The following is a 15,323-nucleotide window of genomic DNA, read 5'->3' on the forward strand; positions in this document are numbered from 1 at the left end:
ATCAGAATTAAGTTCTTGTATGGAAAACTTCTGCATTTGACAAGATATCTTTAAGAAATTTGGTATGGATTATTCTACAAGGCAACGGAATAATCTCTGAAGAAATTGTTCAGATCGGACAACCATAGCATATAGCTTCCAAACTGAACACATAGTTGCTAACAGAAATGCACCTGTGAAAGGTATTTAGCTTCGGTGCGAAGTTAACGTTTTTTCTTGTTTTTCATTCACATTAGCAATCCAAAAAAAGTAGTTGGCAAAGCGAGAAGATGAATTAAGATCTTTAAAATTATGAGCAAAAATTAACAATTTTTTGCCAATAGTGGTATATCTGACACAAACTTAATCCAACTTAAGCCAGCCAAAGGCTTGAAAATCATGCATTGCGTATTTGGTAGATAGGAGTAGTATTGACCCGATTTTATCTAGTTTATATAGCCAGAAGTTCGAAAATCTTTCTATTAAGTTCATGGAGGCTGAGGAGAATGTTGTTCCGATACAGACATGCCGATATCAGGAAAGGATTTTCTTTTAATTTCAATAATATATCTCACACATTGACTGATATTTTCGGTAAAAAGTCGGTCATAGGCTCTGGGGTCCACATTTCCCGTATTTAGGAACTAGAATAGTTATGGACCGATTTTGACAATTTTTACACGTAAGGCATTTTGTGTGAAAAGTTTTATCGCGATTATTAATTAGTGATTTGATTTAAAATTGTTATATGCGGAGTAGGTGCGATTGCAGTCCAATTTCCCCCTGTATCATGGGAATGCCAAAGTAATAAAACGTACCAAATTTTGTTAAAATTGATCGATTACGTTGTCATGTGTAGAAGTTCATGCAAGTGAGGAAAGTTCTCTGAGCGCCATTCACATGGAAGTGACCAGAAACGATTCTTTTATATATGACTCAAGCAGCTCGCGACTTCCGGTCTTAGACAAAGTATTCTCTGGTTAGCCAAAAAACATCCGTTTGAAGGCAAGCTAAAGTGCGAAGGCGAAACGTCCCCTACTTAGGGTTGTGCGTTCTGTTTGGGACCCGCCACATAAAAAAACACCCCCAAAGAAAAGGAAACAACAGCCTCGGATGAGAGACCCTCCCTTTGACGACGACCATGGCCTATTGACAGTCATAACTTTGACTGTTGACAGTCATAACTTTGAAGTTGTTGATAACTTCGTCTATTTAGGAACCAGTATCAACACCAACAATAACGTCAGCCTGGAAATCCCACGCAGGATTACTCTTGCCAACAGGTGCTACTTCGGACTGAGTAGGCAATTGAGAAGTAAAGTCCTCTCTCGACGAACAAAAGCCAAACTCTATAAGTCGCTGATAATTCCTGCTATACGGTGCAGAGGCTTGGACGATGACAACATCTGATTAGTCGACGTTGCGAGTTTTCAGGAGAAAGGTTCTGCGAAAGATTTGTGGTTTTTTGCGCGTTGGCCACGGAGAATGTGGCATTCGATGGAACGATGAGCTGTATGAGATATACGGCGATATTGACATAGTTCATCGAATTAATAGACAGGGGCTACGCTGGCAGTACCCGCAGGGGAAAGCAGAAGAAAAGGAAGACCTCCACTCCGTTGGAAAGACCAGATGAAGAAAGACCAGGCCTTGCTTGGAATCTCCAATTGGCGCTATGTTGCTATAAGAAGAAACGACTGGGGCGCTGTTGTTAAGTCGGCTATAAACGCGTTAGCGGTGTCTACGCCAGTAAAGAAGATGAAGATCGATTACGTTCGAAAATATGTGACATAAACTAAATGTGAGCGGTGCCACGCCCATCATCAAATGTTGAGCCCGGTCCATATAAAACCCTCAGTCATTCTGGATACAAAATTTAATGTGTCTGCAGTTTTAGTAGTTTCTGTCAAAACCATTATTTGGGGAGTGGACATGATTATCTTCCGATTTCACCCATTTTCATACCGGTTTGACCAAGAAACACGTGTACAAGGATTCATGACAATATCTCAATTTTTACTCTTGTTACAGCTTACACAGGCAGGCGGACGGACGGACGGTCGAACGAGAATTTGCCTTCCTAGTTTTCAATTCGTCTTTTCATCCTGATCATTTATATTTATATAACTCTATATCTAAGTCGATAAGTTTTAGGTGTTACAAACGTCCGTTTGGTGAACAAATCTATTATACTCTGTACAAACATGTTGCAACAGTATAAGTGTAAAAGTAAATTTCGAGTTTTGAAAACAAAGATATCACGGGGTATAATATTTTTTTGATGTTAACGGTAAATAAAATTAAAAGGTAACTGTGAGTACCTTATACAAGTGAAAAGGCATTATTTCGATTTTATCTTCCGATGTAGCCGATTGCAAGAAAATCCCTCTAGAGAGTTCGAACCACAGATGAGTAAATATTTATATGGCATATTTTTATAAAACCTTGTATAGCGGTTCAAAACTTCAAAAGATACATAAAAATTTTGAGCCTAAACTCGGTGAAATCTGACAAAGGTGTAAGCATTGGTTTAGTGAGTCTTGCCAGCCATCTTATATGCCATAAATCTGATTCCTTAAACCTTCAGAAGCCGTCGTTTTCTTTCTCTACAAACTACACGAGGAATGCATATAAATGTATAATCATTATAATTATATTTACGTTATAACGGCAGTGTTTTTTTATGAAATGACTGAGTAAAAGCTCATGACGTTGTAAATATGTATGTATGTATTATTCGTCACGAGTGCGCTTTCTTCATAAAAATCTTTATCTAGAATAAAATATTATTTTGTGAAGGTTATAAGCAAATACTAAAAGTTGTAATAGTTTTTAGAACTAAATATATCTCATACGTCAGTGTGCTGTCTAGTCAAAAAGCGTGAGACATTTTATTTTACTTTTGTTTCATTTTTCGAGTTTCCATATTAAAGAGTTGCGGTTCTCGCAAGTGATGAGAGACTTATGAAGAAGTTCGTACATTTTACTTTATTAGGTAAAGATAAATAAATAATAATTGTTATATGGGAATTACAACTGCTTGACTCTGCGAGAGACTTATCGTGTGCTCTGAGAAATTGAAGTTAACAGGATCACAATAAGAGTTTGTTTGAATACCTATCAACTAGGAGAATAGCTTATCCACAATATGAAAAAATATGGATTTCTACAACAAAGAATAAACCAAAAGAAAAGTAAATGGCTGCAAAATTATTTGACCGATTTGGAACAAAGAAATAGTATTGGTAAACAATCATTGGTGTTTTACAGCATAAATGTTCTAGAAATTGTTGAAGATCTAGCATTGTCTCGTGTCCATTTTTCTAAGAATATATGTATATCTAAAAACATTTATTAGAACACAAAACACTTCATCCTTAACTGTCACTTTAACGCCACTGCACCGTTGTTATTGATCAACAAGAATAAACAGACTTATAAACAACATACCATATATATGCCCGATTGTTAACCGCCGAGCTTGTCGGTCACGTCGATTTTCACTATACGACTTGTTGCAGCCGCAATAATCCAACACAAACCATAGCACGAACTGAGAGTAATGTAGATATGATTAATAGATATTTCGACTAATGTGAATACAAAAAGAGTTACCCGTAGTATGAAGTATGTAATTGGCATTATGATGAAAATGAGAAAAAATGTGAAGATATAAGCCAGAAATATATCCATTTTCGTTGGCGGGAAATTATGTTCGAATTAATAACTTTTTTATTTTCGAAAATCGTTTTTTTTTTTTCTTAACTTTTTTCAAGTGTGTATTTTCGATGCGCGTGCGATATCTGCAAACACTTACGACTTGAAGTGCGAAAATGTACAAAAAAATTTATTTTTCGCCTTAAAGTATTTATTATTGCCTCGTTTTCATATCTGTCAAGATTGTGACTTTCCTGATATCGGCCACCTTGCTGGCATTATAATGCCTATCGTTAATATTTTTAACCCGCTCGTTGTATTGTTTATCCGTACTGATTGAGCTTTCCGAATGAAAACGCTTTCAGGTGCAACCGCCGAACTTGTCTTGTTAGCCAATTGATAAGTCTGTGTACAAGCATATACACAATGAAGGCTGAAGGCCGTGTAGGCCACAACGTTTAGGCAGGAAGACAATGCCGACAAAGATCTGAGCGACTAAGCCTTATCAATTCTTACTAGCTGTGTGCTTAACTTGATAAGATTGGCGTGAGGTGCGTGGGTAGGAGCGGTACAATGAATGGGGGGAGCAGAACTGATAAGCAGGTGAGGCAATAAGGCGCTTAGTTGTGGCAAATTGAACCTTATATATACAAAATATATATGTATATTATATATATGTATTTTTCGCTTATACCCTGAACAAAATGCGGACCCTATAAATTATAAATGTATATATAAAATATCAGCATTATTAGCTGAGTCGATTTAGACATGTCCGACTGTTCGTATTTCCACAAGCTAGTCCGTCAGTTTATGAGATACCAATTTCAATTTTTACAACAAAATGTTGTCCAAATTTGTCCAAATCGGCGATATCGGACCACTATAGTATGTCGCCGTCATACAAACTGATCGACAAAAAGAAAGGCCATGTGTGGACGACTTTCATCTTTGGTGTAGATTATTGTCCACGACAATGCTCTTTTTTTCTCTTGCTATAATAAAAACATATGTGAAAGGTATTTATTATATCTTCAGTATATCCGAAGTGAACTTTTTTTTTGTTCTTTCTTTTATATGTGTTTTCGCAAATATTTAAGATAGTGTGGGACTTTGTGCACACAAGCATTCGTCACCATGATGCGCAAAAGTGTCGAAATAAAATGGGCATACTAGACATACTCGTACAGTTATGTTCACATTAATAGCAGCGCGAGTTGGGTTATGCAAAAAACGGTTCTATTTGCTATACAATTTCACTTACAGTTTTCAAATTAAAATAATGGTATAAACGGTATAGAAAATGAGTATTAATTCACTGCTATTTTCGGTAAAAAATCAACCGTAGGCAATGTGGTCCACATATGTGGTATACACAGACTTGACAAATTATGATTCGTTTTCAACTTTTTTAGTCGTAAGATGGCAATACTTGTGAAAAGTTTTATTTCGATATCTTTGTTAGTGGTTGATACGCGTACTGTGAAATAATATTGATTGAGTTATTATAAATAGTCCGATTTCGGCGATTTTCAGGCTAAAAGCTAGAGATATCAAAATAATTTTGCGAACCTAAATTGTAGGTTCTAACACATAACCTAAATGTGTATGAGAGATGAACGCGCACGTACACAAAAGTTTCGGTTAGAATTGTCAATTAAGCCTTAAGAAACTCGTAGAAACTTTATCAGAAATCTCGGATAACGAGTAAATTACAATTGGACCGGTATGTAGCTTGCAGGGAAAACGAAATCATCTTTTCATTCTTGGCTTGGTTGCGCGGACGTATGAGAGGAGCTCCCAGAGATCAGCTGTAGTTTCTTTCAAAATAAATATAAAAGTTTTCTCAGTAAACATTCTGGAAAATCGCTTTTTTCGGTCTTGTAACTGTACATAACCCCTTAATTAAAACCAGTCAAAAATTAAGTTAATTTAAAGGGGAAAATACTATCGATAGTTTTTTTTTAACTATCGACTCTATCGATTGGTTCGACTGGCGGTACTGGAGGTATCGAAAAATAGCCTGAACAATTTTGGTGGATGTAGTTTTAGTGGCTTGAGAGAAATTTAAACTTAAACGTTTACAAGCCACAGATGATCTTCTTTACTGTGATACTTAATAACAAATTACAATTCTGTATCTATGTATGTATTTTGTGGGCCTCTTCTGCTCCTATATACAATACCGAGTACACGAAAGTGCCAAGGAACACGTGACCAAGTTTCATCGATATAATTTTTACTGAAGTCATGTTTGTCTTATTGTATGTATGTATATATATAACGTATTTATACATATATGTATGTATATTCATGAACGCGCTCTCATGAAATTAAGAAATTCCTAGACATTTGGGAAATTATATTTTTTGCTTGATAAAAGATAACAGTTAATTTTGATAACGCTTTTGCATATGTTATTAATTTACATCGGGGCTTTGTGCTTTTAAGCTCCAACTTTTTACGAAGTACATACATATTTGTATTTATTTAAGAGAGGAAGTTCTCGGTTTGGAAAGCTCTCTTCTTATCATAACTGAGATAAATACTTGATGAGGTACGGCAGCATTTTATTGTTACTGCTGTTTTTGTTTACTCTTTTGTACAGTTAGCTATGCGGCACATGTTGTGTTAAAACAAAACGTAGATAACATTTGCGGTTGATCGTTTACTAAACAAACAGCCGCCTGGCATTGCAGGGCCTGGTCACGTCACCAAATTTGAAGTTTTTTTTAACAAGAAATTACACACCTTTAAATTAAGGCGTTTTCGGAAACAACATAACTACTTCTCTACCTTTAAACATACCACTTTCTGAGCGCATAGAACAGCGTCGGCCATTCCTTTCACTGTTGTCTGCATGCAAGTCCCTGAGTGGCCGTTGGGTATATTGCATATAGATCCAAAGTAATACACGTAAACACAAACTGAACACCACAAACGAGAGGAAGACCATAAAGAATGCTGATAAGTAGAGTAAAACACTCTGTAAATCTGCCGATAAATTCGTCATATTCGTTTTAATGTGTCTTCGAAGCTGCCAACAGGATACCTCTGTTCTTCAACTGATTTACCAACTCAAATAAGAAAAAATTGCCGAACTTCTTTTATTATTGTTTTTCAGTTTCTGTTTTAAAAAATATATTGACTTTGACAGTTTGTCGCAAATCAAAAAATTCGAAAAGTATTTGTGTGTTCTCGAGTTGCCCAAATCGCATAAAATATAATTTAATTTTTCACAGTACATCCACCCAAGTACGCGTACAGCTCAAATAACTTTTCACAACCAATGCAATACGTTGACGCTGATGATATATCGCGGTGAAAACTAAAAAATTTCCAATTTGGTTTATCTGTTTTGAACAGAGAGCGAGTACCTTCACGAGCGCTACACCTACAAAGGTGTATATACAATATGTACTTGCGTATATGTACATATTTATATATAAGTATGTAGATACAGATAGAGGTGCATATGTACAAGATCTTAAGCACACACATATGCTTTACTAGAAGGGTGAGCCAAATATGGTTTTCATACCAAAAGCTTTGTTAATATTTCTTTCATTACCATTTTTTCTGAAAATATTAGGGCAGCCATTCATGCTTTCAGAGAAGGCAACTAATTGTAATTGCTGGTTTGTGAAAAATTGGTATTCAAAAAATTTATATACATTTGTTAAGGTAGTGAACATTATCGATTCGGCATTGCTCTGCTCGCTATCTGTCCCTGCTGCTCTCTTGTTAAACACGAAAAAACGGTAACATTGGATGCACTGAAGTTATAATATCCTTCAGTGGTGCATTTTTTATTGCATAATGGGGTATAAAAAGATCTTTATCATGTTTTTGATCGGTCATTTTTTCGGATATTACATTATTGTCATATATAATAATAATCCATGCCAACTCCCTCGAAGATATCTCGTCAAATGAAAAAGCTTTCCATACATGTACATAATTTTGATCGTATAGCCGTATGCTATATTGGTCCGATATCGACGGTTCCGACAAATGAGCAACGTATTGTTGGTCGATGTGTCAAAAACTGTGGCACTAGTTTGCATATGTACAGACGAACTGTTAGACGGACAAATAGATGTGACTAAATCGACTCAGTTCATCACGCTGAGCAATTATATATATACTTTGAAGAATCTCTGACGTTTCCTTTTGGGTATTACAAACATGGTGGAAAACTTAATATAGTATTTATATGCAGGGTATACAAATATACATGTAACAGCAACGAAAAAGTTGGGAAGCTAGTTACAAGGTTAGTTATAAGAGTAGGCTGAATAAAGTGTTTTAAATGATATCTTAAATGCTTCGATATCTTTTTATATGTTTACTCTTGTGAATGATACAAATGTGAAATAACTGTTCAAAATGACAATGCGTACATTCTTTTTTTGACAAAAAATTGGTATTTAATTCTCTTGGGTTTGAATTAATTTAAAATTGTATATGAAAGACGTAAGGTATAGACGCCGCTCACTTCTAAAGCAAGAGCAATTTATTCACCAAAAAATTAAGCGACACATATGTATCCATATGAGTATGCCTAAGAGACATGTTAGCATGAGGTTGCGTTGTAAGCGCTACCAGTTTGTTTGAACAGCTGGCACATTTTGTTCGATTCGCTACTCTCTAACACTTTGGAAATCAAAGAAAGAGGCACTTACTTTCGGTATCTCGTGTTAATATATGCTAAAATGACTAATTTTGTAAAACAATGAATTTTTCTTATAAGACTTGTCTTACGCTTACGATTTCAATATATATTAGATATGTTTTGGAGTTATACGGTATTTTTGTAGAGACAATAATATATACAACATAAACCTTCACTTTAACGTTTACCATATTTGAGTGCTCTAAACTATATTTTCTAAAGGTATGTACAACAATTTTGATAGAACTTAAGCTTAGCCATAAGCAGTGAAGGTATCACAAACGCATTTACAGTATGGGAAATATTGCTCATACAAAAGTTTGTTGAATGAGGTTATTTTGCAGAGAACACAATAATAGGTGAATAGTAAAACATCCCTAATTTTCAAATTCACACAATGTGAAAAATGTACGCATTGTGTTTCGTCCAAAGAAGTGCTTGGTTAAGTGAAAGAGTTAATAAATCTCCCTTTAACCCTCAAATGATGATGTGTTCTTTTTTGAATATTTTATAATCTTTATATACTTATCTACGTAGATAGATAATGAAATATGAATATCACATGCAGTAAAACTTTATCTAAGTACTTCTCATTGTCGAGGTCGCATTTGCTTTTATTTGTTAATTTTTGCAATTGCCCAACCGTGATCTTCTCGATCCCTTCGTCAACCACAAATGGCAGATTATAATATTTATAATATTAATTATCTAGAATTTGGCAATGTCGGCGTATAAATTGCGTATGAGTATGCACTGGACCATATAACTACCTTCAACGGTTATACAGAAGTTGAGTGATGAGAAAGCTTTAAGCAAACCTCAGATTACTCATACGTTACGTTGGCCACTTTGCGGAGAGATTTTATTGTAACGTTTGCTTAGTTGCAAGTGATCAGTTGGAAGTTTCTCATACGACAGATGACTTAAGTGTGACTCTTAGGCAAATCTACATTTTCAAAGACTATTATATTCTTCTTCTTTATTGACGTATATACCATTTTCAAGGGTTTTGCCGAATTATAACAGCGCGCCAGGAGGATGGACCATCCTCGCAAGTGAAGCATGTAGCTCACGGTCTTAGTATCCTCTGGGTAGCCAAAAAACAACCCTCCTCAGGGTTGTGCACTGGGTTTGGGACCGGACGTGTAAAAAAAAGCACACCCAATGAAAAGCACACGACAATCTCGGATGAGAGAAACATATTTCCTAATAACATACGTCTCACGAGAGGTGATGAAAAAGCTCAAAGTTTATATACTATATATAGTACGACTTAAGAAACCTTCTCATAACATTTGTATCGTCAAGTTTAAAAACCCTTGCCATTGAAAAGCACAAGAATGAGTATATAGTGATATACAGTCGACTCTCATTAATTCTAAACTCGAGGAACTCTTAAAATATTACGAATTATCGTGTGTTTGAAATATCAAATGGTTCGAAATTTGTGTGAGAAAATAAATCAAACTTCGAATTACTAAGTATTGATCATTTATTATTTATTAACTGCTATTCTATAACATACATATGAATTCATAATGTGAATTAATAAATCTTTCGAAAGAACTCTGTTATACAGGTTTGCTTCAAAGCGATTGCTGCTGCTCAGACTGCTCTAGAACTTTTTTAAGAGAAAAAGTGCCTGAAATGGTTTTTCATCACTTCCGTTTTGTAGACTGAAGCTTTGTAAGGTATCGAATGAAGATCTTGCTTCCTTAACTGACACCTCTGCCAAAGGTTCTGATTTATCGTTCTCATCTTCATCGTTACTTTTTCCATTCGTATTAGTCGCAGATAAAATTTCGCCATCGGTTAGTGAACCTAAGACAGCAACATCTTTATCCACTTGAACAAAGTCAGAAAAACTCCCACCGCTTATGTCAACTAACTGGTTCTTTAATATCCATAAGTATTGGTAGATCTTCTTTTAAGAAACCGGACTTTTTGAAGCAGTTGAGAATCGTTAGAGGTGTTACAGCTCTCCATGCCTTGTCAATCAGTAAAATGGCTGTCAGAATCGTGATATTTGCAGTTAGCTGCAGGCTGGTGTGAACTTGTCACAAAATGCACTTACAATCGTTCTGCCTCTTTCTCTCTGCAACATTCAATTGGAGAGTGTTGGACGCCTATGAGTTCGAATTAATGCCTCGTTTTGTAATATAGTAATGATTTTTTCATTTGAATTACCAAGTGCATAAAAATGTATTGATTTAGTTCGAAATATAAAGATATTCTGTAAGAAACTCGTAATAATTTTAATTTATAGAGAGGTTCGAATCTTCGCAGGTTTGAATTAACGAGAGTCGATTGTATATACAAATCAAAATGAAAACCTCAACTTCGGTTGCACTACAATACCATTCAAAAATACAAAATATTCCTTATAAGCACTTGGTTCCGATTTTCCAGTTTGTATGGCAGCTATATAGTAAATAGTAAAGTAGTAACAACTTTTTGAGGGGAAATGGACGTCGTATGCAAAATTTAAGAACAATATCTCAAAAATTGAAAGACTAGTTACGTATAAACAAAAATATAGAAAGACAGACGTGGCTAAATCGATTCAGATTGTCAAATATATATAATAGAGTATCCGACGTTTAGTTCTGCTTGTTACAAACTTCGTGGAATAATCTGTTTAGTGTATAAAAATGACAAGACGAAGCTATTTCCGAATGAATCTCTGTACATGCACTTAGTCCTCGGTTTATAAGTGCAAGCTATAGAAATACAACCAACCTATCTTTATTGAGTTTGACTCATGCAAAGCACATAAAATGCGTTGTAACTAATTATAATAATAAATAAAGCACGGTGAGGCATAGAGTCCCAGTCAGTAGGGGAATCTCTTGCTCTTGCAAGATTGCAGATTGCAAAACTCCCATACTTAAATCTACAAGGGCACGAGAGCACCCATTGCAGAATCTAATGATATATGAACGGCTGATTCGGTCAATTTATTGTAAATGACTATTGTGCATGGCTATTGTGAACTGGCGCACCTTCTGTATTCATTCTTAACAAAAAAACTGTAACAAATATTTATATTTAAATAAAAATTATAATTAAAATTTATTTTCGTCAACAATTTAAAGTCAAAATATGTATTTAAGTAAAATGACAGCTAGCACAGGGCTGTAATTATTTTTTTACGTGTCATTGCACGAGAATAAACTTGGGGTTTGGTCTGACATATTTCACAGCCATTGCAAATAATTCTCTGCGTGTGTTTGTTGTTGTACCAGTGCACCAAGAGGAATATCTACAATTCGTTCATCGTGCAAGGGTTTTGCAAGAGCAAGAGAATACGCCTAGTATGTTTCTACATTTAATATTTTAATATTTCAATATGTTAAAATATAGTTACAGAAACTGTAAAAAATTGTATTCGAATAATTAACTCCGTGTGTTTTCAGTTGATACCGGTCTATGGTTATTAAAAACCAACGGGTTACGCTATGTGCAAAAATTTTCCCCTTGCCTTTATGAAAAGTATTGAATATCACACTGCGTAGCAACTGGACTTCTATTAATCCTACTCTGAAACTGTTAACCTGAAATTTGTTAAACCTTTCAAAAAGTAGCATTAACTCTTTAGTGATAACCTGAAATGCCAAGCTATCAGCATTTATGTATGTTGTATAAATTCGTAAAAGTTTTTATTTTCGGGAAATAATTTTAAAGAACATAAACGGCTTTTTTCATATCAAATTTGACCGTACTTGTACGTTCATACAATTTGCAATTTCATTATTTAATTATAACTTTTAACCTACTTAACAAAAATTTTTAAAGAAACCTATTCACTTTGCCGATAACTGAAATGCATACTAATATTATTAAAATAAAAATGATTTTTTAATCATCTTTATCGCTATGCTTCAAAGGCATTGTCCGAGTTAAGTACCAAGTGTTTATCTATTTAAATTTGTCATCATCAATCAATTGAATTTTTTTGTTTATAGAATTAAATTTTTCCAAAATTCATTCGTATTTTTGATTTTATTTAGTTAAAATCACGAAGACATGGAAAAATATAGAAAAAAATTAGTTTCTTCAAATAAGTTAATTGGTCGTTAAGCCACTTCATTTCTCTGTGAGAATTGTGTGTGTAATTTATGAAAGACTAATTTCAATTTCAATACTAATACAACTATGAACCAAGAAAGTGTGCATAGATAATTGAGTTAACCCAAAGGGCATTTTATATAACTGTCGTGGGGCTTACATAGATGTATATTGTAATACTGTTCGGAGGTATGCAACCTTATTTATGAATTCAAAGCTGTATCTCTTTCCTAGCACTAACTGTTTAAATTTATAAAATTATCTGAAACTCATGTTGAACTAAACGATTTTGTCGCCTTTGCCAGGATTTTAATTCTCATTCATTTATATTTCAGCATGAAAAAAACGTATACTATCTTCTGTAAAGTAAAATCCTAAAACAAACTTCCTTATAACTTTATTATATTAGTTTTTTACAAGAAAAAAATTTAAAAAGGCCTCTGAGAGTGCTTGGAAGTACAAGGCTATACTTTAAACGCGTTTTTCTCAAAATGGTGTTTTCAGTCCGTGACCAGCATTACTCGAAAACGGCTAAACAGATTAGTCTCAACACGAGCTTCTAAAATATAGTTTTTACAATTAGGGTTTTCACAAGTCTCATAAAGTTTTGAGTTATAACGAACCGATAACATAGCGTTGAGAACTTTAATTGGGAAACTCATTTTTGTATGTAATCCAACAACAATTTTTTTTTAAAAAGTGTAAAAATTTATGATTTTATGCTTTTACGATGCTTTACGACAGGTTGTGAGTATCTCAAATATACAATTTAACATCGAAATTTTTGTCAAAAATCGATATTTTTAGAAACCGCCATTTTTTTTTTTTTTTAAATTTATTTTGGTCACTCCTTTGATTTGCTTTACTAGATTTAACATTACTTTAACGAAATCTGTTTGGTTTTTATTTTCAGAGCACCCAGTTCAGAGATTTAGTGGGCAAAACGACTATTTGAGAGGGGCTCCCGGAGATCAGTTGTAGTTCCTTTCTAAATAAATATTTTTACTAATACTAAATCTTAAAATGCAGTTAAAAGATACCACAATATGCGTATTATTTATTTAAAACACACATATTTTGGATCTATAAATTAAAAAGTTTTCTCCGAAAAATTCTGAAAATTTCGCTTTTTTTGGCCTTCTAACTGCATACAAGTATAACCCCTTAATACTCTTCACAAATACAAATGATTTATTACAAGAACTTGTTTACGATCGTTCAGATTTATAATAGCTATATGTTATAGTTATTTGATCTCGATAATTCCTTCGGATTTAGCATTATTGGCTAAGATAATAAACCATACCAAATTTGATAGCTATTTGCTAAGATGATTTCAGACCGATGTCTCACAAACCGAGGAACTAGTTCGGATAGACAAACGAACATCGCTAAATAGACTAAGCTCGTCACATTGATCATATAGTTAAAAATTTTGTACGGTCACTAACGGATACTTGTTTAAACGAAACAGCGCGCTATACAACAACGCATATTAAATTATTTAACTTCAGACAGTTTCTGGTTACCCATCTATTAAATTTGGCTCCCTCTGAATTATTTGTTTGGAATTATTTGCATGACAAATTGTATAATAATCCCAAGTGCACTTACAAGCTCATCATTATACGGCATGAAATATTCAAAAAGAGAATTATTTAAAATGCAGCAATATCCGAACAAAATGTACAGATCGCATGGTATTTAGCTGACACACAATTTGACAAATCAAAATCAAGTTCCTGTATGGAAGCTTTTGTATTTGTAACGGGTGTTATAAGTTCGGTTCAACCAATATTGACTGTTTTCTTTATTTTTCTAAAATTAGGCCTCCTCTGCTCACTGGTTTCCAGCACGTCGGTTATACACTTACTTAAAACGCCAGTTTTTTACAAATCAACGTATAATATTAATCTAATTTAAATTATTTTAATAATTTTATGGAACGCTGGGTAATTAGTTAAACGAAAAAAACAAAAACAAACCTTGATAATGAAATAACCTGCAAGATTGACTTGGTTTATCTCACCAACTCATTGCCCTCGAAAACTTCCTCACCCACGTCAGGCGGGAAAAAATGTAAATCACGAAAAATACTCTGGCAATTAGCTATATTTACCGATCGTGCTAGTTGAATAACACTGTGTAAGTTAATAAAAATAACAAACAGTTAATTTAGGCACCGTTGCGGCACTAGGTAATACTTGGCGTAAACTTAAAACGCTGGTGAGAACACGCCACTAACAATACATAAATCATAACTAAACAAACAAACTGTAACTCTTTATGAGCAAATGCCAAGAGCAAAATTAAAATGCTCAAATTAAATTGATTAAATATGAAATAAGAACTGGTGTGTGTATTCTATTGTTCGTATTTTTATTTAATTTGTTCATTTTGTTATTAAATTATACTCTATTAACGGCAAGTTTAATACTTCTAAATTTCGTTATGCATTTAAAGTAAAACAAAAGAAAAAGCAACACTACAATGGTTATTTGCTCAGAGTTCTGTGAGTTTTGTGGCACGTTACTTTGATGGCCGCCTTTGGGCACTTGGCGTGGCGGTAATTTGCACACAGCTTGAAAACTGCGCATTGCCTTCTTTTGCCGGGGTAAGTAAGCAGAACTCTTTGTTTTTGTGTTTAATGTGAATTAGCTGAGTGATTTGACAGCTCTTTGTTTCCGCAACTCATTGCCGGCGCTGCTAATGATGGACAATATACTTTTTATAAAAGTAAATTATGTTTGTAAGCATGTTTGTACATACTTATATGTATGTGTATGTGTAGAATGTGTAGTATCAAATTTCCAAAATAACCAAGTTAGTCTGCTCGTCGATCACATCACGCGCTGCAGCCATTTTTTACCAGTAACTGGACAAATAATAACACTTTTGAGTTAGCATAATTAAAATTTTATTAATTGCGGCGTAAATGATTCGC

The 15,323-nt window shown here is 34.1% G+C and overlaps 1 protein-coding gene across 7 annotated transcripts in view; it reads right to left on the reverse strand.

Annotated features, from left to right (window-relative positions):
• LOC105231988 (clathrin coat assembly protein AP180) overlaps window positions 1–15,323 on the reverse strand; it is a 44,686-nt gene that overhangs the window by 12,681 nt on the left and 16,682 nt on the right. The window contains exons 1-2 of one of the 7 annotated variants that reach the window (XM_011213556.4): window positions 3,595–4,054; window positions 3,430–3,532 (exon numbers count right to left, since the gene is read on the reverse strand). The exons of 4 other annotated variants lie outside the window; for them this stretch is intronic. In XM_011213556.4, coding sequence (XP_011211858.2) covers window positions 3,430–3,532; window positions 3,595–3,672 — 181 coding nt within the window. In that variant the 5' untranslated portion in view covers window positions 3,673–4,054. Of the gene's footprint in view, window positions 1–3,429; window positions 3,533–3,594; window positions 4,055–6,432; window positions 6,942–15,323 lie in introns of those variants that run through there. 2 more of the 7 variants (XM_049451102.1, XM_011213539.4) reach the window with 2 other exon arrangements.

This window comes from Bactrocera dorsalis, chromosome 3 (genome assembly GCF_023373825.1).
Source record: "Bactrocera dorsalis isolate Fly_Bdor chromosome 3, ASM2337382v1, whole genome shotgun sequence".
Lineage (NCBI taxonomy): Eukaryota > Metazoa > Arthropoda > Insecta > Diptera > Tephritidae > Bactrocera > Bactrocera dorsalis.